Raw genomic sequence first — 26,204 nt, 5'->3', positions numbered from 1 at the left:
GCCAGGAGCAGAGGGGATGCCCATGCAGCACAGGAGAGATTGGGGGCTGGAAAGACAAAAGCTTATCTGGATGGGAGCCTCAAAAGCAAAATCAGCTCCTTGGATGCTATACATCACCTGGGCTGCCTGGAGGTGCTGGTACTGCCGCAGCACGGCTCTGTGTATTGATGTAAGGGAGAATAAAGGTCAGGAGCTGAGCGGGAGCAGGCTGAGCACGTTTGGGTGGGCAGCGATGAGCGAAGCTGCATGTGGGCAAGGACAGAATCGGGATGGAGATGAGCCAGAGCTCCAACAGCCCCAGTGTGTGAGCACAGAGCCCGGCACAGCTCTCCTGGCAGATGGCTGAGCCCACCAGCAGGGCTGATCCAGCCACAGCCATCCCAGGTTTAGGGAAAACCCAGATTTCAGCCTAGGCCTTACCATCAGCAAGTCTGACCTTTCCTCCCATCTGGACTTGCACACATACGTAGCCAAAAAAAGAGACAAAATAAAAGCAGAAAGGAGCACGCCAGCAAAGCGGAAGGGCCAGCTGGATGTGGCACAGACGGCGCGGCGCTTTGGGTCACTGCGCTGCGAACTGTGCTCCATCAGCTGCATGGGGGAGTGGTGGATTTGGGGCTGAAGGTTTCCTGAGCCAGCCCTCTATCTGGGGACCTCTGGGACGGATGGTTTCATGAGAAATGGCCTCGATTTACTCAACCCGTTGCAGCAATCGGCGGCTGGCCGAGGTGGCTGCTGCCTGTGCTGGGATGTGTGCTGATCCCAGGAGGTCCTCAGTGGGTGGGAGGGGAAATTTGCTCAGTCTCCGAAATTGCATCGCTGCTGCTGGCCAAAAGCTCACTGTGCTTTACGAGAAGAGCAGGTCCTGCAGTGTCAGCCCTCGTGGCTCCTCCGAGGAGATGCGTTACCACTGGGGAGGAAGGGAGGGTTGGGACATCTCCACCTCCCAAAAATACGCTCTGGGAGAAACCAAACGGGAAATGGAGGAGTGGGCTGAGCCCAGCTGGGGGTGAGGACCCGCATCACCCACACAGCCTTACTGGAGGTGAAGCCTTCGGCTGCGCTGCGCTGCTCCCTGGGGTCTTGCTGGCTGTCTGCTTTCATCATTGCTCTGTGAGAAGGGAAAGGGACCACACAGCAGCAGAACGTCCTGGAAATGTATGAGGGAGAGCGTTCTCAGAGCCCTTCCCTCTCCCATCGCCTCCGAGCACAATTGGCTATGGAGGACGTATGGCTCTGTATAGGCTCAGCTCTGTGAGATAATGCTTTGCGAAGACATTCCTAATTACAGCCAGCAGGAGCACTTTCCCAGCTCTGATCGCACACGCAGTTTTCTGCTGGACCAAAAGAGACAGGACCCAAACTGGCTGCATCCCCTCTGATCCCAACGCATCCTGAAGGTTCCTTGCATCCCATAACTTGTCCTTTCATAGGAGAGAAAAAGAAAAACAAACAAACAAACAAAAACAAGGCAAGCAAAGCTACAATAGAAGCAGGAGAAGGAAAGCACTTCAAGCTTCTTAAGTACCTCATGGAAGAAAAATGTTTCTTGAGGCTGTTCGGGGAAAGAGAGGGTCAAATGTCCCTCATTACTGCTGATTTACTCAGCGGGCTGGGAAGTGGGAGAGGGAGACGGTCCAGCTGCCTGCTCTGTGTGCTGGAGCCTGGATCTGGGACAGGATGAGGACAGGAGATGGGGAGGAGGCCGCTTAATGGGGCTGTTTCCCAGCAGAAGGCACAGAGCACCCATACGCAGACTGGGACCCTGAGGGCCTCACCTGCACCAATGCAGGTGTTGGGCTTTGGGCTGTCCACGGCAGCTCGGGAAATCATTGACTTTCAGCCAAGGGCAGAATGGGAGCCATTCATGGGGTGGCAGCCAGCCCTGGGCAGCTGGAGCCCAGCAGGGAGGAAGAGAAGAGCGCTGGCCCAGATTGAAGGGTGTAAAGCAGCAGGGTTCCTCTCCAGAGAGAGCTCAATTACATAGATTTACACTTGCTGCGGATTTGGTCCATTCAACCCAATTAAAACTGCAGAGGAAGCGCAGAGGCAGGATGTAATTACCCGCACTGGAATCCCGGCTCGGAACAGGAGGCAGAGCTCTCCGCATCAAATTAATCCCTGGTGCAACACTGCCCAACTTACACCGGGGCTATAATTGGTCTGAAACATTTTAACTATCTCATTTAATGTTATTCATGCTCTGCTGGAGATGAGAATGTTTATCCCAAATGAGAGACTTTAATGCTGCGTAGCAATAATAGTGCGAGGCTTATGCGGTTTCTCATTTACGCGGGTGCTGGGGGGGCAGATTGTCACACAAGCTGTGGCTCCCCGAATCTTTAACCATTTCCAAGGCTCCTGTGGAGGCTGCTGTTGTCCTTCTCGTCCCTTCTGCCTCCTGGCTCTTTGTAGGCATTACCCTCATGTGAATTTCCAGGGTTTCCAGACTGCTTTTAACAATGCTGAGCTTTCAAGTTGCTTCCTTCTAACTTTCTCCTATGCTTTTTAAACAGCATCGACTGCTCCCAGATGTCTGCAGTCTGATAACCCCGAAGTGTTGTGCAATTGCTTGAAAAGAAGGCTGGTAGCAAGCAACATTCTCTTTCCTGGTTCACCAAATTACTTCCTGAACAGAAGAGCAATGAGATTTATCACGTGGATGCAATCCTTTGGCACCAGGTGGCTGCAGGGAACAGGTGTGGAGGTGGCTGAAATCCTCTGGCTGATAAAGAGAATTCTCCTCAAGCATAGGTTGTTCTCCACACCCAATTCCCCCCCGTCCTCTCGGCAGGATGCTGTTGGGGTGATGAGCCCATGGGGAAGCCCAGGAGCAGGGACTGCTCCCAGCCCAGCTGGATCCCAGCCGTGAGCAGGCCACAAGCCAAAGGCCAGCAGCACAGTGCAAGTTTTGCTTGGCCTGAGAGGATGCATGTGCAGATTGCAATGGGTCTCATGGGGAGCAAGGAGTATCACCCGACTGGCCACGCTCCTAACAAACTCCACAGCCCTCCTGACCCCTGCTGCTGTCATGCTTCAGCCTCTCGCATTGCTAAACATGCTCAAAACATCTCCGTTCCCACTAGCAGGGTGTAGCCGAGTTGGCAGGAGATGAGGTTCCTCTCATCCGTCAATCCATCCTCCCAGGGTCACCCCAAATTTTTCAGTGCCTCCACCCATCCTGCCTGCATCCTGCAGCTCCCACAGCCCCAGGTTTGCAGGATGGATGGAGACATCTCACAGAGCACGTGGAGCAGCACGCCTGGGCAAGGCAGGCAACAAGCAGAAGCACAGAAGAAGGAAAAGAAGAAGGGAAAATAAACAACTGCTCGGAAAAGAGCATCCAGGGAGGATATTTATTTAGCAGAGGGCTGAGTTAAGGGACAAACCAACCTCCTCAGCTCCTTGGATGGGGTTGAACACCATGGACCAGGAGGGTTGTGTAGCTTCTGAAACCCAGAGTGTCCCCAGTGATAGACAGCGCATCCCCATCCCCATCCCCATCCCCATCCCCATCCCCATCCCCATCCCCGGCTCCAGCCAAGGCAGTGGGAGCAGGACCAGACCCCTGAGCTGAGCTGTGAGTGAGAAGCGTCAGTGCTTGAAAAGCGCAACCAATTTGCTTTTAGTACAGTTCATGCCTCTCCTACAGTGCCCAGAATAACAAATTCCTTCCACCCTCCAAGCCTGAATGCTGGAGGAAGCTGCTGAGAAACTTAATTGATTAGATGGATGCGTGCATGGAAAAAAATTGCCAAGCATCAAGGAAGTCACTGTGCTGTCAGTTAATGCAGACACTGGTGGGAGATTAGAGAGACCAGCTGCAGGTTTTCTGTTGCACAGCCCCTTCTTTTAGCTTGGGAACAAGGAGAGGTCTGTTGTGATGGGGTGACCCATTCTCCAGTCACATCGAGGGGCTGCAGCATCCACACAGTGCTGACCACCTTCACCCAGGGAGGGCAGGGCTGCCTGCACACCTCACCCCATGGGGCTGATGCTCTCAGCATCCCCAGCTCTGCCCCCACCTGCTGCAGGGTCACCTGAGGCTGTCACCACGTAGGATTGTTTCCTGCCAGGAGAAAACAGGAAGCCAAAGGCCTGTGAGGGCTGTGAACTTGCCTGTCATGTTCCCTGACAGCACCAATACCTTTTGCTGTTTGTGTTTTTCTCAAACTGTCAGCACCCATCACACCCCTTGTTTAAACTCCTGATCCCGAAAGCTTCCCCGATCCCTCTGCAGAAGGAACAGAAGCAGCGTACGCCGTGTCCCAGGGGTCAGATGCTGTCACAGAACCAAGAGCTGACACCACCAGGCTCTGCAGCTCCTTAGAACAGGTAGAGCCAAGCGTGAGCCAACACTGAGCCCTCGCTCCCTAGAAATGCTCAGCCCCACTGTGCTGAGCAGTGCTGCTCCCCTGCTTCCCCCGTTGCTGCTATTTGACCTGAGCAGCCCAGAGGAATTTTAGTCACGGTGCATTCCTAGCACAGCATCTGTTTTCTAGAGCAAAACGGGAACAGCTGCCAAGAAACAAATCTTCCCCCGACGCCTGGCACTTCTCATGGGTGGAATGAAACTTCTTGAAATCCCAAGAGAAAAACCACCAGATCTCAACTGCAGCAAAACCCATCCCCTGCAGGGAGGGGGCTCCGACGGGGACTAATGAACTCCATGATAGCATCCATACGGCACCGCTTTGAAAGGCGGAGGAAAAGAGGAGCTAAAGAAAGATCCCTTCCTTAGCTGAATGCTGCAGGAAGGAGTGCACTTTGGCTGAACCCTCAGCATCCACCTCCAGCTGCCCCGTGTCCTGCTACCTGCCCAGGCTTGCTGTGAGCGGCAGGATGAAGTCAGGTAGATGGTGCTGATAGGGAACACGGAGAGCTGACACACGGCTCTTTGTGAAAGGGTTTTTGAGGTTTGGCAGGGCTCAGCAGGGCTGTGACACAGCCTGGTGCTACCGGAGACAGAGGGGTGAGGAGGGGTGCACAGAGCATGGCATGGGCTGTGTCTGACCTTGCAGAGCTGGCAGGGGAACGCAGCCCCTTCCCACAGAGGTTCAAACCCCAGAATTACCTGGGTGTGGGACAGAGCTTGCAGCAGCACGCAGTGCCCATGGGTTGCTTCGCATTGCTGTGGCTCAGCTGGTTTCCAGTGGAAGATAAAAGCTGATGTAGGCAGTTTCTGGCTGCTGGGAAGAGAAGGAGCAGAGCTGCTCAGGGAGCTGATGCAGTCAGGAAGCTGCTCTCCAGGATCAGTCACAGTGCTGGCTCCAGGGAGGCAGCGAGGCCATATGCATTTCCTTGCTCTCCCAACTGAGACTTTTCTTGAAAGCACCCACTGCAGAGCTCAGCAATCTCAGCCTGGTCTGACAGCACTAAGCCTGATGGATGTGCAGCTGCCCCTCCTTGGCGTACCGTTTTAGCCAGAGCTGCTCAAACAAAACCCAAGCAGAAGCAATACCAGCTGAAAGCTCCCACTGCAGCTCGCTCAGTCAGGGCACCGTTTCTCCACCCGTGAGGCTTTTCAGGCTGGAAGTTCACAGCTAGCACAGATGTAGCTCTGCTCTGTTCAGTGACACCGGGTGAGCTCCAGTGTAGATGCATTTCAGTCTTTCTGTGAAGGTGATGTGAAGTTCACATTGCATCACACGGCACATCTGCGGTCACTGAGCCCCAGGAGGCTGCTGTGAGTGCTGCAGTGACAGAAGCTGCTGGCTGCAGCAAGGCACGGCAGCTCTTCAGCTCGTGGGTTGAACATGGAGGAAAAAAAAAGAGGAAAAAAATATCCGATACTTGAGAAAGCAAGAGATCATTCGTGATCCAGGATCTCAGGTCAGGTCTGCAGAGCAAGGGAGCCTCAGCAAGACCAGACTGCAGCTTCCCCTTCCGCTTCTTGGCTAGACCAGGCCGTTCTGTTACAGCAGCACAGGAAACGTCCACTGCCGCAAACACCATCTGCTGAGGAGGAGGAAGGTTTCACACTGCGTCGCTCTTTTATCTCGCTGGAGGTTCTGCACAGAGCTGGCTGAAGTTGGAAGAGTAAAGGAGACCCCGGGGGAGTTCACCCAGTGCTGCCTGGAGTGGTGCTGAGCTGCCTGGAAGAGGAACGTGGGGAGGGGGGACAAGGCACCAACAGCAGGTTGGGGCCAGCAGCTCAAGGAAACACCACGGGCACCCTCACTGCAGGACCTGCACATAGGGACAGGAGTGACAACAGCAAGGTCAGCTCCTGAAACCCCCCAGTGGGCAGTGGGGCCTCTCTGCAACAGCATCTTCTTGCTGTAGCTCAGCACCAGACCAAGCGGTTGAAGCAGGAACACAGACATTAGGAAGCAAACAGTCTATTTCTATAGGCACACAGGCTGTGTATGCCAGCCAATGACCAGCAGTGACACCCTGGGGTGCTATATACCCTGCAGGGTCTGAGCAGGATTGGGCAGGAGCAGAGCATGTGGGACCAGGCAGCAATGAGCCCTGAGGGGGGCTGGTAGCCAGCTGAGACATCAGGTTGTCGGGGAGCATTGTCCTCCTCTGCTCCCTGGGGACCCTGTTCTCATAGGTACCCCCACCGAGGACACAATCTCTTTGTCTCAGCCCAAGGTCTACCCCATGCTAAAAAGAATGGCCCCTTTCCCCAGGATCCCCATGGGGGCAGATGCTCCAGGACTTGGAATCTGGAGAGCAGCCACTGGTCCCCAGCAAATCCTCTGTACCCAGGGCTTCAGATCCCCACCAAGTCCCCCTCAGCTTGGAGCCCAGCCAGGATGCAGCTCTCACCCTTCAAATGAGAGAAGCTGAATTGAAGTCACTTTACCAGCTGTGTATTCAGAGACTATCTAGGGTTTCTGCTGTGTTAATGCACCAGGTGCTGGCAGTGCTTACTGATGTAGAAGAGGAAGGAGAGGCAATGGGCTGGGAACTGGGAACCCCAACATCCTGCCCCTGTTTCTTGCCCCATTCCCATGCAGGCACAACGCTCCACTGAGCTCCCCAGCTCCTGCTGAGTTTCACCAACCATGAACCTCAGAGCTGGGAAAGAAAAGCATCTCGAGGAGCACTCACACCATTGATCCCAAGCTGAAATGCCCCAGCGATGAACTTGGGATCCTACAGCACGAGGTGCTGGCCAAGCCCAGACATCAAAGGCACCGCCCGTGCCAAACTGCAGCCTCTTGGAGGGAGATGTTAGAGAACTGATAATGAATTTGGAGCCTTCTAAAGTGTGCTGGCAGCTGGATCTCCTGGGCAAGGAGAACCCTGCCAAAAAATTAAGATCTGTTTCTGCAAAGCTCAAACAGCAAACTTGTTTGTCTTTCCTCCTTCCCCTCCCAATCCTGTTGTTGTTTTAAACATTTACAGAGAACTTTATACTGTTTAAATAACGATTTGGGAGGGGGAGAGTGTTTCTACTTTTTTTGCCAGCTGCTCCAAGTCAACAGCACCACACACACAACTTCTGGGAAATCAGGTGCTGTGGTTTGAGATGTCACCACCCCTCAACATCCCAGGCACCCACTTCAAAGCTTCCAACAGGAGAAGGGCCACCCCATATCCACCGGCACACGCAGGAGTGCCAGTCCCTGTCTGCTGCTCTCCCCACAGCCCCTCCTCAGCCCCCAGATGAAGCGGTGCCTTGTGCCCCTCATGCAACGGGGAGAGGCGGAGGAGAATGCTGGCATGGCAGAGCACATCCCCGAGCAGAAGTGCTACGGGAGATCAGCCATCTCCTGTGGTGTGTGCTCGCCCGCCCACTGCCTTCAGCAGCCAGGCTGCTCGAGATGACAGCTGAGGGGAGAAAGGAGAGCACTTGGAATGCGCAGGAGGAGAGCTGGCTGAAGGCAGACCTACCTTTATGCAACAGCAAAGGCACGGGGTCAACAGCAAAGCAGTGACACATGCTGGTGGTTAACTCGGGAAGAAAGGCACATGAATCTCTGTCTTTTGTGGGCAGCTCTCCAGGAATTTGGGGGCTGTTGGAGTTGTACTCACAACCTGGCAGGGGGGAAGAGAGCAGGGAAGGCTGTTGAGAAATGCTGGAGGATTCTGCAGGATGTTTGAATTGAAAGAAAGGACAGAGAAGCATGAAGCATACTGTGGAAGCAGGATGTGGGATAGAGACAGTGTTTATACAGTCAGCCATGGGCTAATCCACAGGAGGCTTTGGAGACCATAAAAGCCATCTGTAAGTGGATAGATCACATTCTACAGGAAACTGGTGGTTTAAAACAATGCTACCCTCATGCTTTGATCTGTCCCGAAGCCTTGGGAGCACAAAGAGAAGAGGAGCTGAAGTAGGTCCCTAAGTCCTACTGGCACAGGCAGAGTGGTAGGAAGGACCAGTTGTGACCTGCTCCCATACAAGAACTTGGGGCCATTTTCAGACAGAACTACAGCAGGCAGGTACAGGGCAAAAAGGACTCTGGTTCCTCTCAAAGCACAGGCAGACCAAGTCTTCCCTGCAGGAAGGGAATGGGTGTTACGGATTCACAGAGACATCAGACAAGTTCTTGACTTCCACTCAAGAGAAAACCCATCAGTGCACCCACAGAGCTGACACCTGGCTCTTGATGATCCCATTCTTAAGAGATGGGTGGCCGGGAGGGCGCTGAGACACGTCATGCAAGCAGAGTGCTCCTGCACCCCTTCCTGTGCACCCATTTGGGATGGATACCTTGGATCCACTTTGTCCTCTTGGTCTGGGTGGTTCCCAGTCTAATTCTCTGCATCAAGGCTCCCTGCAGGAGGTGTGACCTGGAGCCTGCCCTCAGCAGATCTTCTCACAAGCTGTAGGAGGAATAGTTATAGGTCTTCAACCAACTGCCCTCTGTAATCCAGGGAGACTTCAGTTCACCACTTTGGACACAGTCAAACAAGCCATTAGCTGCTTCCACTGCACAAGGGCAAGACAGATGACCTAAAAAGACGTGAAATAACGTGACCTTTCATGATTTGAAAGCGTTATTTCACATTCAGCAATGAAACTAGCAGAGACGGTATTCTTAAAAATACCTCAGAGCAATCACCTCCTTCCTCTGGTGCAAACAATGAGAAGCAAGAGGTGAACCAGAGAAATGGCACCTGCAGTTCTCCACTTTCAGTCTTCAGTAAGGAGATGCTGGGGATTCATATTGTTCTCCAACAGAACCACTTGACCTCAGTGCAGTTCAGGCTAATTACTTCTAAGAATACGTTTGTTTGCTCCCTGCACGGCTAGCATATTTCTTCTAAGAGTGATAGATGAAATATCGCTTTTATGACAGCACAGTTTGGGTTGACTGAATCAACGGCTGTTGGCTGAGTAATCCAGGCAAACAGAAACACTGCTTGTGATAAAAGAAGACCTGAGAATTTCCTCATTAGTGCCTAGATATTTTTATACCAGTTCACTCCCTTTCTGCTTACCATGCCTTTAATCTCCAAGGCTGATGCAGAAAATAGAGAGGATTCAGCTCTCTACTCAAAGCAAGGTCATCTCCTGGCAACTGCTTATTGAGCTGGGACAGCACACGGAGACTGATTTTGTTGCACTGTGCTCAAAACTCAGTTGAGGAAAGGGGGAAGAAGTGGGAAGAACAGCGGAGGGAAGCTGAGAGGGAAATCATGCCCATTCTGGGCTGAGTGGCTGAAGCTACCATTTCTTCTGCTGCTCAGCACCACCAAGGAAAGGGAACCTTTCTCTTCCTCCATCACCTGCAGGAATCCATACCACAGCCCTGTCTGCAGATACCACCACGCTCCCAGAAAGGCCACCCTTTCTTTTCATATCCTGTAAAAATAAAGCTCTTACCATTCTTTGTACAAAGCAGAGCATTTCTGAGGCTACTAAAATTCTGTTTTAGTAGCTTGGATGAGTGGGTTCAAGCATGTATTTAACATTAAATGGAGGCCTAAGCTTTGCTACCAGGGAAAGGGTGTTTAGTTTGCAGCACGCCTTGTCCTGCGTGGGAAGATGTTGCTTCTGTCTGCTTCTGAGCTCCAGAGAGCCTTTCTTGTACTGCTTGGGACTGACTTGAGGCGGCAGGCACCAGGCGTCGGGACCTCTTGGCAGGCTTTTCTTAACACTACAGATCTTTTTCCCTTACAAGTCTGGCACCTGCATTACCAGCAAATGATCTCCAGCTGTTCCACAGGGGACTGCTCTTTGTGCACTGCTATGCAGGCAGCACACGGAGCAGAGCCAAGCATCTCCTCCTCAGCTTCTCCTCGTGCTTTGTGCACTTCAGCCATGCAGGGGGCTGGTGCTTGCCAGACACAATTAGCTATAGGGGATGAGCCTCTGAACGTGCTTATACACCCCAGTTGCTTCCCCCAGCCATATGTCAAAGAAGATAACCACAGCAGGACAGCTCTGAATCAATGGATGCTTTGTTTCTCCAGGCTTTGGGAACCCTGTCTGCAGAGTGGAACTGCTGGAAGGCAGAGGGGAATCAAGCTGCTATCACTAAGTATGGAGAGCTGTTCCCAGAGGGTGTTACAAGCCTTGGGGAAAGGGGTGGGAAACTGGGAGGAGACCTTGTCCTTCAAATAAAGCGTGGGATCAAAGCCCACCAGAAGTCGAAGGGGTTCTGTCATTATTTCTGTTTGGTTTTCCTTTCCTCCCTTCCCTTCTCTGTCACATAATCTGCCCCTTTTCCTGTCCTCTGATCAAGGAATAACCACATACTCCACAGCAGTGCTCACACTTCTTTGTAGAGGGTAATGCTGTGGCTTTGCAGGACAGAAAGAAAAACCTTCAGAAAGCAGAAAGGTGGGGCCTTACTCCAGTGCATGATTTGCTAGAGGAAGTAATCCACTTTGGATCAACTGGTGGGAAGAAGTAATCATCTTGGGGCTGCTCCCAAGGAAAAGAAGACCACCGTGCCCTTTTAATAGCTTTTCTATTTGCTCAACAAAAATAGAAGTCCTTTGAAAGATTAAAGGAAGAAAGCACCATAATTGACGGAGATCAGCCACAGGAAATCTACCAGAATTATTCCAAATTTCCTCTGGGAGCAGCTTGGCAACTGCCTGAGGAAGCAGAACACATTCAACCAGAACTGCCCGGACCAGACTGCAGCTCCCTTCATCTCCGTAGCTTTGCAGAGCTCCAGGAGAGCCACCATCTTCTGCTGACCTCCGGGCGGCTTCGCCTCGCACTGCAGCTCCCAGAAGTTCGCACGCTGAAGATGTGCGTGGCAGGATCGCCCTCTAAAGGGAAGAGCTGAGAAAACCTGATCAAGTCACACAGGCTTAAGAACGTGGGCACGACTGAAGCAATGACCACTTCTCACCCAGAGCCTTTGTTCTGCCTTCAAATACGCTTGTAAACATTATTTACGCTCTGCAATCATGAATAAATACAGCCACACTACTACACGCTTAGCTCATGCCATTCTCCTGAGCCATTAACTCGTTGAGTCTGCCCCTGGCTGAGCTCATCCGTCTATAAGCACAAGTACACAGCTACTTTGTGGTGTGAGCATCATCCATGCTACAATTAAGAATGTTCTCTCCTTCTATAATCTGAACTCCACACAAGGCAGGATTTTGGCTGCTTTATTTTAAAACTTGATGTCCCTCAGGGATCTAAAGGGCTAATTCTAGTTGCTGGGTTTTACGTATTTGCTTCTCTGGAAAGCTAAAAGCAGGCAGGCTGCCAGCCACATCTTCACAGAGGAAACGAAGGCTGTGTTAATGACTGCCATCCTGTGTCTCACTCTTCCTTCCAGAATGCTCTCACAGGGCAGGAAGGCACTAAAGCTCTCATGCAGTGAGCCAGAGGTTCTCTGCTCATTGGCTGCTCCCTCCGTGCTCCTTGCCTGCGCAGCTCATGAGGTTCTCTGCAGATCCTCAGAAGGCACTGGGGGCTGGGGAAGGCTTCCTAGGCAGACGCTTAATAGGGGAAGCAGCTTATTTCTAATAGCACACTGCTGTCTCTTTGCAGCCTTCTTGTCTCACCATAATAAAGTGATTCTTGCAGCCCATTGACATTTTAAAAGAGACTTTTAGGAAGCAATACGAGCCATCCTGGAGAGCAAAGAACTTACCAGACAGGTTAAATCCACGCTCTGGAAAGAATCATGTACTAAAATAGGAGCGAGGCCAGGAGTATCCAGGCATTAAAAACAAACACAACTCTACACTGCCTTTCCCTGGGAACTCGAGTGCTGTGCCCACAGAGGGCCTCCCACATGGGCAGCAGCTCCTGGCCACCAGATGGGACCCAGAGGCAGACGCCAGGCTCCTTGGTGGCACGGCTCCCTGGGGCAAGACTGGATGTTGTTCCCCGGTCAGACAGATCTGTTATCATGCTGTAAGATGCCACTGTAAGGTTTGCTGTGGAGAACCAGGCACCTTGATGTTTGAGGAATACACCTTTCCTCTGAGCATCCCAAGGAAGTGCACCCTCCACTCGCAGACATCTCAGGGTGACACCCATTACACACTGGACATGTATCCATCCTCAGATTTCTCCTCTTTCAGACTCAGGTTTGCTCAATCTCCATTTCCCGCTGCTTTCCCTCACAAGGTTGGGCAAAGCATTGGGACCAGCAAAAAACCATTACAAAGTCCTGTTTTCCCCTCCCTTTGCTTCAGCTGCACCACAAGGGATCCTACAGCTTTCAGGGCAGCTTTTTACCAGCACACACAGCCAAACACCACACACCCAAAGCACGGCTCACACATTAACTACTGCCTAACCCCAACCTCCAGCCCATTAGCCCTTCTGAAGCTCCGCTCCTGCACTGTGAGCTCACCCTCGCTCAGCCCTTTGAGGCGCTCTATGGCCACGTGCGCCTCCCAGCAAACAGAGGACAGCTGGGAGCACTGATAGTGCTGAGGCCTGGCGCCCGGCCCAGCACAGGGCACCGCAGGGCAGCACAGTCTCACTGCGGCCTGCCCTGCTGGGCCTAAGGGAGTGCCTCTGGAAGAGCCAGGCCTCGCCCTGGTGAGGAGTCGTGCACGTTTATTTCCTCATCTTCCTCTTATTTAACACCTCTGGGCCATGAGAAGAACTGGGCCCGCTCAAGGAACGCTGAGGGCTCCGACATTTCACCAGGCCGCGGGTACACAGCGCTGCACTACACTTCCCGGCCGCCCCCGCGCACCCATTTTCTCGCGGTCTTGGCGAGACTTGGCGGTCGAGGTAGGCGTGCGCAGCCCGCTCTTCCGGTCTCCGTGACGACATGGCGGTGGTGCTGGTGGCGGTGAGTAACGCGCGGCGCCATCGCCGGCAATCCGCGGTCGCGGCGGCGTCCGGGGGGCGCGGGGATGGCACGAACGGGAGCGGGGGACTGTCGCGCACCATCACGGCTGCTTACAGAACGCGAGCCCTCCGTGTTTTCTTGCGAGGAGGCAGCCTTTCGCCCTCCCCCCCCGTGGGGCCTGCACGGCGGCGCGGCGCACTGAGGGGACGCGGCCTCGCATCCGCCTCGCCCTCTGGGGCGCCCAGGCCGGGCCGTTAGGCCTGATGTGCAGCGATTCCTTCGCCGCGAGGTGCTCAGCACCGCTGTGGTTTCGGCTCAGCGCAGCCGTCCGAGTGGAGAGCCGCGCTGCCCTGCCCGAACCCGGCCGCTAGGTGGCGCTGCTGCCCGCCGTCCCCTTGCTGTGCTCACGGCTCCGCGTGCTGGGCGGACCGCGCGGTCCGGGCTTCGGCTGAGCCGGTGATGAGGCGATTGGTTATCCCTGTCCGAAACGTTCCGCTGTGGAAGTGTGACTCTGAGGCTCGGCGTCGGAAGCAAGAAGGTAAAAGAACGGTTTGTTATGTGGATTAACTCATATCTCTCTATTCTTGCAGGTGGCAGCATGTTGTCCAGCAAAGGGAAAAATACCCTTTGCGCTCACCTTCCCAGGAGGCTGAGTCTTTCACCAGGCTGGCAGTAAGCCTGTATCAGCAGCACAAAGGTGAGAAACAGCAGCATTCAACTCCTCATACTTCAGTTTTCTTCTGTTGTTGGGCTGTAGAGATCAGGCTTGTTCTGCTGTGTCAGGTGATATCCCTCTGGGCCCCTGGGGCTGCTGGGAGGAGGTATAAAAGCCTGATGGCTTGATTAATGTAATTAAGCCAATCAAGACTGGCTTTGTTGCAGCTGCCATCTGAGTGTGCAGCCTTTTGCTGCACAAGCTGAGAGGCAGCACACAATGAATGGGAGTTTTAATGCGGTTGGTGCCCCGCAGAGCACCTGGTTGTCAGCATTGTTGAAGATGAGCAAGAGTAGAAGGGATTAGAAGTAGATTGGATGACAGCTCATTGTGGAGACACAGTTCATCTCATGAGTGTGTTTGTCACAGAAGTAGACCTAGTGAAAGGATAATTGGTCTGAGTGCTGATCTGGAGGTGTGCTGGGATGGTTTTAAACTCGCATCGGGTTGCTGGGAGCAGCCACTTACACCAAAAGGTCACCAAAAAGGGACACTGGAAAATCCTTCTCCCGAACAGATGTATCTTTTTGCAACCTGCTTGAATGCATTTCCTAAGATAAATCCATAGGTAACATATATTTCACATGAATGGATTATTTTCTGCGAGTTGTATAAGGTATTTCTGTATGATGAGAAGTAGCAGACTGCATGAACAGCAAGGTCTAAACCACCAAAGCCTCTTAAGCTTGTATTTTTTCCTAAGGGAAGTTTCAAATGGCATCTGCCTCCCAAAGTCTCTTCTCTCGAGTGAAACAACTCGCTGGCAAACATGGCCCTTTGTTTCTGAGGGACAGGTTTCTGCTATGCTAAGTTTAAGGCAAAAATTGCCCATCTTAGAAAGGAAAACTTGTCCAGTTCTTGCTTTGTGACTCGGTGCTGGTTTTTGTCAGAAGGGCTGGAGGAGAAACAAAGGCAGGACAATCTTGGAGGGTTGTTGCTAACAGCATTCAATGCAATTTCCATTTAGGAGGAAAATGTTGTACAGAACCCTGAGGTTATATCATCCCCCAGAGACAGCTTTGGCAAGAAGGCAGCTGTGAAGTTGGACCTCAAACTGGTAAGAGAATCCTTGAGTATTTCTGTTAATCGTAGACTTTTATGTGCCAAAACTGTAGGCAGTGTGACTCATCTGCTGACGAGAATGTCTAATCTTTGAATGGTTCCCAGGAAGGACACAGCTCATAGGCATGGCTGCTTTTGGGCGTCTTCACTGTGTTTTATTCCGGAGAACTTGGGGAGTTGGTGTAGATGAGAGCAGGGCAGAAACAGAGCCAGTGATGTGCTGTTATCCCTGTCTGACAACTCAGCTGTGAGGGAGAAATGTCCACTGAGGCTTCTGTATTTCTTCCCCTCAGCAGTTCTTCTACATCTTGCAGAGATAGAAATGGTGCAGGTGCCCACGAGGAGGGCAGGGAGCAGCAGCTGTTCCCTTTTCTCCTGCAGTTGCGATGCACAGCTGCAGCACAAGCACTTTTCTCTATGCCTGTGTCTGCCCTTAGGAGCCCAGATATGGCAAGACTGTGCAGGGACCATAATAATAAACATAGGCTGCTATTGTCATAAGTACAGTTTAGTTCTACATCTACGAGAGCTTTTAAGTTGCTTGTCCAAACAGTAAAGCACATTTGGAGGGCAGATAAATACGTTTTAATCTTGCATAGTCACTAAATACACACTCTGCTAGAGCACTTTATCTCCAGGTGGCTGACAGCTGCATTCTGCTCAGTAGTTCCATGCTTTATTTAACAGAACTCATGTCTGTTTGTAGAAGATCAGTACTGTTCACTGATGGGCTGAACCAGCAGACTTGACGACAGCACGCTTCCGTAGGAAATAAAGGTTGGTATACAAAAAGGGAGGAGATGTTACTGCAGCCAGCAGAGTGGCAGCTTTGTCAATACAGATAGGTTCCAAAAAGCAGTTACAAGGAAAAGCACGTGGAGCTTTGGGCTTCCAAGGAGCAGGGGGGAAAAAACAAAGCATACTTTTGGTGTTACAGGAGAGAGGCGTGTACTCTTGATTCAGTAACGCACATCATTGGGAACTTTTCAGCTGATGGTTGCTTCTGCTCTGGCTCTCCTTTCCACAGGACCTGATCTGCAGCTGGCTGGAGGAAGGAGCAAGTGGTTCCTGCAGTTTGCTGTTTCTGAATAAAACAAATCATTGAAAATCTTGAGAGTCAAAGTCTTTTTGGGTATCTGCTTTGAACAGAAATGACTTTGGGCAAGTAGAAAGGATTTCAAATTGAAATGCCTTCTGAAATAAGAGCAAGTGCGAGCTTACTCTGCTTCATGCAGTCTTCAGATTTCATTGTCTTCCACAGAAGAATGCCAAAAGTTGAGGAGATTGAATTCACAGTAACTGTGACTACGGCTGATCTGGGGCTGTGAAAGCTACACAGCTTGTGGTCAGCTTAGATGCTCCAAGATAAGGGAGCAGTATAACCATCAGGTTCCTGGGCTGCTAAGGTAACAGACTGGGGGGTGCCTTAACCCCAGGCTGGAAGGGAAAAAACCTTCCATTTTAAAATAGAGCAGCTGTGTGTGAGTACAGCAGGTTCTGCTTTGCTCCCAGTTGTATCCCTGGGGGCTGGATGGGGTTCGTGGTGAGATGCTGCGCTGTGTCAGCGTTCCTTTTTAAAAGCTGTTCTTTTTGCCTCGTGTGGCTCAGTGGCACTGATGGGTGTGTTCAGAGCCACGTGGGCTGCGCTCACACTTGGACTGAGTAGCTTTCGGTGCTCTGTCTTTTAGGGATGTGAGAATCAGACGTGTTGTCGTGGAAGAGGTTTTGCTGAGTGTTTGTAAAAACAGGCGTAGCAGGCTGCCATGGTACCATTGTGCAGTGTCTGCCACAAACAAAGGTTAATTTGAGGCGTACCTGAGAAGGCAAACAGGGCTCCACTAGAGATTACATCTGAAGCAGGTCGAAGCAGCTGAGTGCGGCTTTGTGTCACAAAGGAGGATGGAGCCGGAGGGGAGCGCGAGGTTCCCTGGCTCTCAGCCCGGTTATCTCTTGCCATATCTGCAAGCAATTGTCCCCTCCACCCTCCCAGCTGACGTACAGCAAATGGCATCGAGGTGGGAAGAGGCTGCTTTCAAAGTGCCCAGCGAGCCAACGCGGCCACCGCCCTGCGTGCTGCGTTCTTGCAGAGCTGTGCTTGGGCACCAGCAGCATCCCTGTAACCCCACTCCCACCCCTAGCCCACACCTCTGCCATTCCCAACTCGAAGCCTTGCTGTGTACCAGGAGACAGGATGCTTTGTCCGACCCACCCCATTCACTAAACCAGGCGTAGAAGAAAATAATGACTCAATGTTCCTCTAATTACACAAAGTAATCAGATCACAACGCTCCCTTTGCTGTGCAGTATCAGCCCTCCAACCACCACGAGCTGGAGGAGCCTCCACCACTCCACTGCAGCAGTGCTGGATTACGCAGGACGGTGGGAGGGTTCAAGACCACCTCCTTTTGGGTTTCCATTTTTCTCTTCTAAGTACCACGCTGTTGATAGCCCTGCCTTGCAGCTTCTGCAGCCTACCCAGTGTGACTCCAAGGCTGTAGGTCTCCAAGAAGTTCCAAGAACTGAGGTGTGTCAGATGCGTGCTTCTCCAGCATCCCCTTCCAGCACCACGTTGCCCCACCTGCGGATGAACGCTGTGCTTCCCAGGGGCTGCTGCTGCCCCACAGACATTCTCAAGGCATCAGGAGCTCACAGCCCCGTGCAGAGGTGTCCCAAACCCACACTCGGTCTCAGAGTCACAAATGAGATGCTGGAGGGCCCTGAGGAATTGCAGTATTTCCCCTGCCAGCCTTGGCTCGCCCTGCACCACCGCCTTTGCTCTGCTGTCAGCTGCAGGCCCTGCTCCTCAGGCCGGCCTGCCGGTAAGGGAGAGCCGTCCAGGGACGGAAGGAGGCCTTCAGGAAAGAGGAGAACTTGTGTGCTGCACCGAGAGTCCTTGCAGTGGGACTGAGCTGCCCTCACCGCTGATACAGCTCCATGATCCCCGCCTGGTGCAAACTCCTCCACAGCTCTGCTTCCAGCAGCATGTCGTGGTTGGCGTAGAACACCAGCGGCTTCTTCTCTGGCTCATAGTAATGGTCAGAGAACTGCTCGTAGTTGGCCGTGATGAACCCGTAGGCACTGACCTGTGGGGTGATGGGATAAGGGAAAAAGGCTGGCGATGGGCTCAGGGTGGGAGGTCCCCCCAGGCGCTGGGCAGGGCGTCCCCTCACCTGGTCGCAGGTGTGCAGTGCTGTCAGCAGCATGAGTGCCCCAGTGCTGGGCATGTAGAGGTGGCCGTACTGCATGTCCAGGAGCTCTGACCTCAGGAACCTGCAGAGCAGAGCAGAGGCAGCGCTGGGAGGGGGCACGGCATTAAGACCTCCCCCCCACCAAACAGCAAAGTAAGGCAGGGCACCCACCAAAGCTGGCCTCTCGTGGCATTTAGAAGGGGGAATATGTGGATTCTCTGATGTCTGCTGCTAAGGTTCAACATATTCTCTGCCAGCTGCTAAAACATACCTCCCCGTTATTTAAAATTGCCCCAAACCTGGCACTGGTTTCCATGAAACACAGAAAAAAAACCCCAAATCTCTTTGGATCTTCCCTCTGCTCCCATTAGAACAGTTCTGTGTAGAACTGGCTGTGAAATGGAGGGCCAGGTGAATGCAGCAAGGCTGTATGAGAGGAGGAGATGTGAGCATTGCGGCAAATGGGATTGGCAGGGGGGAAAATCTGCCTCCTCATCCTCACCTGGTTGTCAGGTAATGCAAGAAATCGGGATGCAGCAGCTTGAACTTCTCCGCGGATGCCTCCAGTCCAAAATACTTCTGTGGCCTGCAGCAGGGAGAGGAGAACTGGTGTCACCTGGGGTAGAGCTGGCCATGTCGTGGTCCCAGTGGTGAGTTCACTCACTCGTCACCCTTGTCCAAGCCCTCGGGGACCGGGCCGCCCTGAATGGCTGATCTCAGCATGATGTAGTCGCGTGCGTCCGAAGGGATGAAGATATACTTCAGGTCCTACACAGGAACAGGGGCATGGTGGGGACTGAGGCTCCTGAAGCTTGGAGGAGCCTCAGGGGTCAATTTCATAAAATCATAGAATCATTAAGGAAGGGCCGTTAAGATCTTTTGTCTAACCATCAACCCATCACCGCTATACCATTAACCTTGTCATTCAGTGCAACAACCACTCTTTTCTTGAGAACCTCCAGGAATGGTGACCCCCCCACCCCCCCGGCAGCCCGTTCTCAGGGGTGGGCACCCTGACATGCCCTCGGGGTCTCACCTTGCCCTGCGGTGTCTGTGTGAAGCCATACGCCTCGTAGGCAATGAGGGAGTTCTTCATGGTATTCACCGTGAAGCCATAGAACGAAACCTTGGTCCCAACATCCTCCTCAAAGCCTTTGATGATGGCCCCATTGAGCCTGCGGGATCACCACGGGACAACATCCAGGGCTGGGCTCACCCCAGCACCCACAACCCCATTGTGCCCTCCTGGCCCTACCTGAAGACCAGATCATGTGCATCAATGGCCCGGCCCTGCCGTGAGCCATTGAGGATCCCCCCATTGCCCACCACAGCGCAGCGGATGCAGCCCCCGGGGAAGCGGTCACCGTCAAAGAGCTGAGTGTTGGAGGAGCTGTTAAGGAGATGCAGGGTGCTGCCCACAGCTGGATCGGGGAAAAGGGAGAGGTACGTGTCAGCACTGCTGGGAGCACTTCAAACAAGCGTGTGTGGATGGGTGCACCTCAGGTGGGAAGAATCACAGCGTTACTATGGTTGGAAAAGTCCTCTAGGATCACTGAGTCCAACCCCAACCCCATCCCCACTGATCACATCCCTCAGTGCCACATCTCTGTGGTTCTTCAACACCTCCAGGGACGGTGACTCCATCACTCCCCAGGCAGCTGTGCCACTGCAGCACCGCTCTTTTGGAGAAGAAATCTCCTCTCCCAGACCCATATTACTGACCCCACTCCCCACAGCAGCTGCCCAGTGCTGTGCAAGGCACAGGGACGCATCTGGACAGCCCCAGACCTGTGAGAAGCCAGCGCCGGCCACTTCCCCTCCTGACAAAGCCTCCTTGCAACCACCCCCTCCTTGCTCCCCCCATCCCCATCACTTTCCTGCCGGGGAGAGCAGAGAGTAGGTTTGGGCTTGGAAGGCAAACAATCTCCATTGACAACAATGGAGCGGGTTGTCCGAGGTCCTCCGTGCCTCAGTTCATCATTATGCACACACTGGAGCTTTTATTTGGGGAAAATGTCACAAGATGCTGCTAAGTGGCATTTGCAAAGCTGTCCCCACCACCCCACTCCCTGGGAGTGGGAACAGACTGAGATCCCCAGCTCCTCTGTGGGGTTTCTCCATTTCTGGCCCCTTCTGTCAGGGTCCCCTTGAATCCCCCAAGCCCCATACCTGCTTGGGACAAGCCCTGCCAGCCGTATGGGACACGTCGTGCCTTCAGTCTGTCCCACGTCTCGGGGTTGAAGTGTTGGTCCCACATCAGCACTGGGATGTCGAATTGGAAGAGCTCCTTAAATATGGGGTCTGCCTTCACCGTGGCTGCCACCGAGCGGGGGCACAGGGTGGGCTGCAGGGGGAGAATGGTCAACACTGAGCCTGGAGAAGCCTCAGCAGGCACCCAGGGGAGGTCAGACCCAGGGACAGAGCTGCTCCCTTTCTGCCTCGTGCCTCCATTTCCCAAATGCAGAGCCCATCTCCTCAGGGTGCTGAAGGCTTGGGCTTTATGGAGACGGATGTGAACATCTCCTACCCCGGGCACCTGGATGGAGCACAGGGACAGCCCTGGCTCACAGGAGCAGCCCCTCGATGTGGGGACAGGCTGGTGGCCCAGGGGACAGCACCAGGGACATTCCACGTCCTGCTGATTGTCACCTGCTTTCCACTGGGTTTGGGCTTCTCCAGCTCTGAGGATGGTTGGGAGAAGAACTCCCTGCTGGAAAGGGAGAAATATAGCAGTAAGAAGGGCTCAGGAGGCTCCCACACACACTGGGGTCAACACACACTCCCTCTCTCCCCCCAGTTACCTCTTCACAGTCCCTCTGAGGTCCTGCTGGTGGCTATTGTCTGGACGTGAGGTGTCTGGGTGGACCAGGAACAGCAGCTCTGGCTGCAGCAAGCTGCAAGGGGACAGCAGGAGGGTGACACCGAGTCCTCACCTCAACACGCTCCCCATCCTGACAGCCCCTGCCCATCACTGCACTGGGAAAACAGTGGGGCTATTAGGGCTCTGCGGGGGGTGCGAGGGTGGCTGGGGAATGCTCTGATGCCCCACATCAGTGCCACCCCATGCTTGGAGACACAGCACTGTGCCCCACGTGAAACAGGGGAACAAAATCCCTCTTGTGCCCATACCTCCACTGCCAACCTCTGGGGGACACACTCTGCACCTTGGGGGGCTCAGAGCCCCATGGGTGCCCCTGAGGCAGCTCAGGGCCGGGCAGGAGGTGGGAGCCCACCTGTGGGGAACAGGCTCCCATTCATTCCTCCGCGCACAGAAGGGCTCTTCAGAGCAGCAGGTGCTTTCAGCAAAGCGGGGCATTGTGGAGCAACAAGGGCTCCTTGTTATGGGATCTCAGGGACAGGTAGAGCAGGTGGGGAGCACAGCTCTGCCTCCTCCCGTACAGCAAGCATTGGGTTTCCTCCACTGTTCCCCACTGCAGGGGAGGGACACCTCCTCCCCATCAGCTCCATCCCTAGAGCTGATGCTCACACCCCACCTGCTGTACCACAGCCATCCCCCACACGGTGCCAGCAGTCTGTGACACAGCTGCTGCCCAGCACCTCCCGGGATGCAGCGTCCCCATGCCCAGCAATGCTTGGCTGCCCCAGAAGATGACAGCCCCCCCTCGGACCCATCGATGGACAATGGGGCTCTGGGGAGGGGTGCGGTGCTGGGCACCATGAATTGAGGCAGGGTGTGTTCAGTCACTGTGGTGGCACTCATCAGTGTGACATCTTTGCTCTCTGGTCCCTCTCTGCTTCCAGAAAATAAATCTGTCTGAAGCAAACAGTGCCAGAGCCATTGGAGGTAGCTGAAACAGCAGCATCTGCTCCATCCCATTGCAAAGGTCTGAGTGTGGGGCCTCCTCCCCAGCACAGAGCTCAGGTGGGATGCTGGGGATGGGCAGAGCTCCACACTCAGAGCTCAGCACCTTCCCAAGCCCTGCGTGTCCCCACCAGGCTGCAGCAGGAGGAGACGTTGTGCACACTGTGCTCCCCAAAATGCAGCACTGCTCAGCCACCCCTTGCGCCCCAGTAGGAGGAAAAGCCCAGAAGGTCACCCCATGCTCGTGTTTAGCAGTAAGGAGTGCTGCACCTGTGGATTTCAGTCCCAGCTCAGCCCTGTATCAGCTTCCAGAGCAGCACTGGTGGCTCCAGGTTGATACTTTTGGAGGCACAAGCAGAGATTACAGGGCAGTGTGTTTGCAAATGCTGGGAATCAGAGCCAATGGGACACGAGCTGCTGCACTTTGGTATTGGGATTAAAGCCAATGGGAACGATCCCAGGAGAGCTTTGGAGCCATCGTAGGGTTCAGCTTCTCCTCTCAAGGGCACCCAGGCACGAGCCCAACACTGTGCAGCAGCTCCTGCCTGGCCTGTGAGGTGGGATGGGTGCACAGAGCTCCCGCTGGGGGAGATGCAGCCCCAGAGCAGCCCATCCAGCTGCCTCCCAGTGCCAACCTGCCTGCACTCCGCTGTCCCTGTGTTGGACCGGCTGCGATCCTACAGATTCTCCCCTCTGTCCCATAGCACCGTCCCTGCTCTCACAGCCGTGCGCCCGGGGCTGCCCAGCACCCAGCCCGGCACTGGGGGTGCTCAGGGGAAGGCCGAAGGGAAAGCAAAGGAGGAGATGCCCATTGCCGGAGTCTGGGAGTTTGCGGGCTGCCGGCAGCCGTGCCCTACTCTTGCAGCTGCGGTGTAGGGTCAGCCCCGGAAAGCAGCCCCTTCCAACCCTGCTGCCGGCGGTGCTCTGATCCCTCACCCTGCGTCCACGTAGGGACCCTCGCAGCCCCCAGCAGCCCAGGAGTCCCATACAGGACTCAGGACACCCAGAGGGTGGGGGGGGGGAACAGCCCTTCAAACAGCGAACAAAGCGGGCACGGAGGGGCCGAGCAGCTCCCAGGCCCCACAGATCCGCCCCACACGCATCCCCCGTACCTGGCCGCGACCCTCGGGCCGCTGCGCAGCTCCACCGTAGCGTAGTAGTGTCCGTAGAGCAAAAGGGACGAGGTGAAGGCTGCGAGGAGCAAGAAGCAGAAACGCTTCCAGCGGGGGAACCCCATCGCTGCTTTCCGGATCGGGTCCGCGTGGATCCGAACGCGGCGGTGCTGCGCTGCTCCCCGCAGCCGGGACGGACGGACGGATGGATGGACGGACGGACCGATGGATGTTCCCGAGGAGCGGTGGGAGGAAGGAGGGTGTGAGCCGAAGGGAGGAGGCACTGGGCGGACTGGTTCAGACTCGCTGAGAAGGAAAAAAAAAAAAAAAAAGCAGCACTTTTGAGCCGCTTTTGCTGCGCGCTGGGGGTTAAACATTGACTCAGAGCGGCTTTTGCGTTTGTTTTTTCTTTTTTTTCTCGCCTCCCTTTCACGCCACCTCCTCGCTGAGCACAAATCGGAGCTTTCTCCCTTTTCCTGTAACTTTTTCATCCGCTTCTCTCGTCCGCCGCTCCCACGCCGGACCCCGTGGGCGCAATGCGGCCATCGCGGAGCTCGGTCTGTAAAAGCCACGTTGGGACGGAAAGAAATGGGGAGGGGAAAGGAGGAGGAAAAAGGGGGGAAGGAAAATGAGAGGAAGGAAAAAAAAAGGGGGGGGGGGAAGGAGGGAAAAAAGGGAGTCTGCCCTAGCGCGGCTGGAACTGCCCCCGGCACCCGCAGAGGAGCTGTGAGCGGGGGGCTGGGGCCGAGCCTGGCTGCTTTCTGAAGGAAAACGTTCAGCTTTTTGTTTGAGGGTGTATTTCCAGATACGTTTTGCCAGGTTCATCTAACAGAAGAAAACAAACCAACTCCAAGCGATCCCTAAATGGTTTTCTTACACTGTGGGACGGCATCCAGCACTGATATCTAAGGGTTGCCTCGGCTCATGTGATTTCTTTTGACCCTTCGTTAATCAGGGCTAATAGTTACCCACTGTGTGGGTAAATCACAAAGGAGTCAGTGTGGCTCGGCCCTGGGGGAGCAAAGCATGAGCAGGCTGGGGAAAGCCATGGGTTTGCTATGTGGAAGTGCCTACAGCTGTAACACAGCTCTGATGCCTTCCCCCATCAGGGCGGAGGAGCTGCTCTGACATCTCCATCAGTTTTCACTCCACGTGGCTTTTTGCTGTCGTTTCTTTGCTGAGATACACAGTTTATCTGCTCCACTGATGTTATGCCACAACGATGCTGGCCCACACCCTGAAGGTAAGTTGTGCTTGTTTAGAAGCTGGGTAAATGTGGCAAGGTTTTAGGATGGTAACTTCCATTGAGGTTAGGGAAAGAACACACACACAAAATAATCACGGTAAGAAGTATCATCCTTAGCCTGGGCTGTGCATTCGGGCAGTTGCTTCTTGGAACTCAGGCCTGAGCCATCCACACTGCTGTGGGAAATTGGGAATCACAGAATCATTAAGGTTGGTAAAGACCTCCAAGGTCATCCAGTCCGACCGTCTGCCTGCCACCAGTATTTACCACTAAACCACATCCCTCACTGCCACATCTGCACATTTCTTCTACTGCTCCAGGGACAGTGACTCCACCACCTCCCCAGGCAGCCTGTGCCTGATCTCTCTTTGGGAGAAATTTGCCCTCATATTGAATATAAGGAATGGGAAAATGGGCAGCCGTTGGCCAAACCTCCCCTTGCCAGGTCCTTGGAGAGGTGAAATGCCTTCACAGTCCCTTGTGATCCCAGTGGGGCTTTTAGGTCTTTGTGCAGGGAAGGGCAGCACAGAGGTCATTTGGTCACTCTGAGCTCTGCCTTTGTGTTTTTCACCCCAAAGCTGCCAAAGGAAACGGGGCATCGATTTCCATTACGGACAGAGCGGGGATGCAGCACTGAAACCGGGCTAACGTGGCTCATCTTTGTGCCACACCAACTGGATCCCGTTGGACAGCTGTGCCCTGAGGTGCCCTTGTGCTGCCTGCAGGAACATCAGAGGGACGAGGTTCCCCCCTGCCCCACTGGGTTCGGCCCCACTTATCACAGAGATGCCCGTGCATGGCAGAGCTGTCAGTCAGCCCTGGACCGCTGGCTGGGGCTGAGATAAGCTGAGCACACAGTCCGAAGGGCACGAGGCATTCGGTGAGGCTCTGGGATCTGTTCTGGATGGGCACAGAGCTGGAAAACATCTCTAATTGGGGTGAGATGACGGCACTCCAAGCGCTCTCTTGGCTGCTCTGGACCAATCCTGCCAGGGTCTCTGCAGGCCAAACATCCCCTAGGTTTGCTGAAGGACACCTGGGGGCTGCCCACACTCTGCGTCCACGCTCAGCATCACTGAGCATAACTCGGTGCTTGCCGTGTCTGCCTGCAGGGTTCCCATGGCGTGACAACCCAGGGACCCCAGGGTGTTCCCAGGACCCTCTCCAGGATCTGTGCCCCAGGGCTGGGTCTGGCCATGCCTTGGGCTTGCCACATCTTAGGAGCTGTTTGCCTGCAGGGCCCCGCTCCAGTTCCTTCCCAAAGCACTCAGGGAAGGGAGGTCATCCTCTGCTTTGTGCAGAACAAAGCCTCAGGTCGCTCCTTTATCTTGTTCACCCTCCCTTATTACCAATAGTTTTTCTTGTCCAACTGGCTTTCCCTGCTGCCACATCCCTGAGAAGAAAGCACAGGTCTACACGCAGAGGTGAGGAAGGGTGCAAACTTCACTGAGATCTGCTCCCAAACCCACTCTCTGTTTGGGTAACACAAATAAACACCAATTCCATCGGGCAAGTCACCAACACGGGGAGGTTTTGCTGTCTCACACCACCGAAAGGGAAGAGAGGGAAAGCAAACAAAGGGTTGGAAGCCCTGCCAGGAATGTGGCACTGTGAGCAGGGGGAGTTGTCCTCACATCCCAGCAGGGAATAGCTGGGGGCTGTTAACTCCTGGGGAACCCACTGAGAAGGACTTACTTACAGCTTACTGTACTTACAGCTCCTGGCTCTCTCCTACATCTTCCTCTCAAAACAGCAGGGCTGATGTGACAACACTTTCAGGGTGCGATGGCATCAAACAGCTTCTGTGCACTCCAAATAGCTTCCCTGCCATTTCCATAAGGGCAGGTGGGCATCACGAAGTGTGGGACACG

At 54.1% G+C, this 26,204-nt stretch overlaps 1 protein-coding gene and 2 long non-coding RNA genes across 6 annotated transcripts; 2 read left to right on the top strand and 1 right to left on the bottom strand.

The window, feature by feature from the left end:
- Window positions 1-13,070: 13,070 nt before the first annotated feature.
- On the top strand, window positions 13,071-16,078 carry LOC100539010. 4 transcript variants are annotated; one of them, XR_004161721.1, is made up of 5 exons: window positions 13,071-13,187; window positions 13,778-13,884; window positions 14,870-14,959; window positions 15,652-15,741; window positions 15,902-16,078. It is a non-coding gene; the product is annotated as an uncharacterized LOC100539010 (long non-coding RNA). The 4 variants fall into 4 exon arrangements; XR_004161722.1 differs by having other exon boundaries at window positions 13,085-13,187; window positions 15,671-15,741; window positions 15,992-16,078; XR_004161723.1 differs by having other exon boundaries at window positions 13,085-13,187; window positions 15,671-15,741.
- Window positions 16,079-17,203: 1,125 nt separating this feature from the next.
- Window positions 17,204-23,598, bottom strand: ST6GALNAC2 (ST6 N-acetylgalactosaminide alpha-2,6-sialyltransferase 2). The gene is made up of 10 exons (XM_003211420.3): window positions 23,088-23,598; window positions 20,954-21,046; window positions 20,802-20,862; window positions 20,322-20,496; window positions 19,408-19,573; window positions 19,189-19,327; window positions 18,817-18,920; window positions 18,655-18,738; window positions 18,135-18,234; window positions 17,204-18,047 (listed from the first exon to the last, which is right to left on the bottom strand). Exons 1-10 carry the CDS (start codon window positions 23,576-23,578, stop codon window positions 17,880-17,882), a joined length of 1,581 nt encoding a protein of 526 aa, XP_003211468.2. The 5' UTR covers window positions 23,579-23,598; the 3' UTR covers window positions 17,204-17,879.
- Window positions 23,557-25,842, top strand: LOC104913758. Its single transcript, XR_795608.3, has 3 exons — window positions 23,557-23,644; window positions 24,197-24,330; window positions 24,912-25,842. It is a non-coding gene; the product is annotated as an uncharacterized LOC104913758 (long non-coding RNA).
- Window positions 25,843-26,204: the final 362 nt, after the last annotated feature.

This window comes from Meleagris gallopavo, chromosome 20 (genome assembly GCF_000146605.3).
Source record: "Meleagris gallopavo isolate NT-WF06-2002-E0010 breed Aviagen turkey brand Nicholas breeding stock chromosome 20, Turkey_5.1, whole genome shotgun sequence".
Classification (NCBI taxonomy): Eukaryota; Metazoa; Chordata; class Aves; order Galliformes; family Phasianidae; genus Meleagris; species Meleagris gallopavo.
The sequence above is the reverse complement of the archived record's forward strand: the minus strand, read 5'-3'. Positions and strand labels throughout refer to the sequence as shown.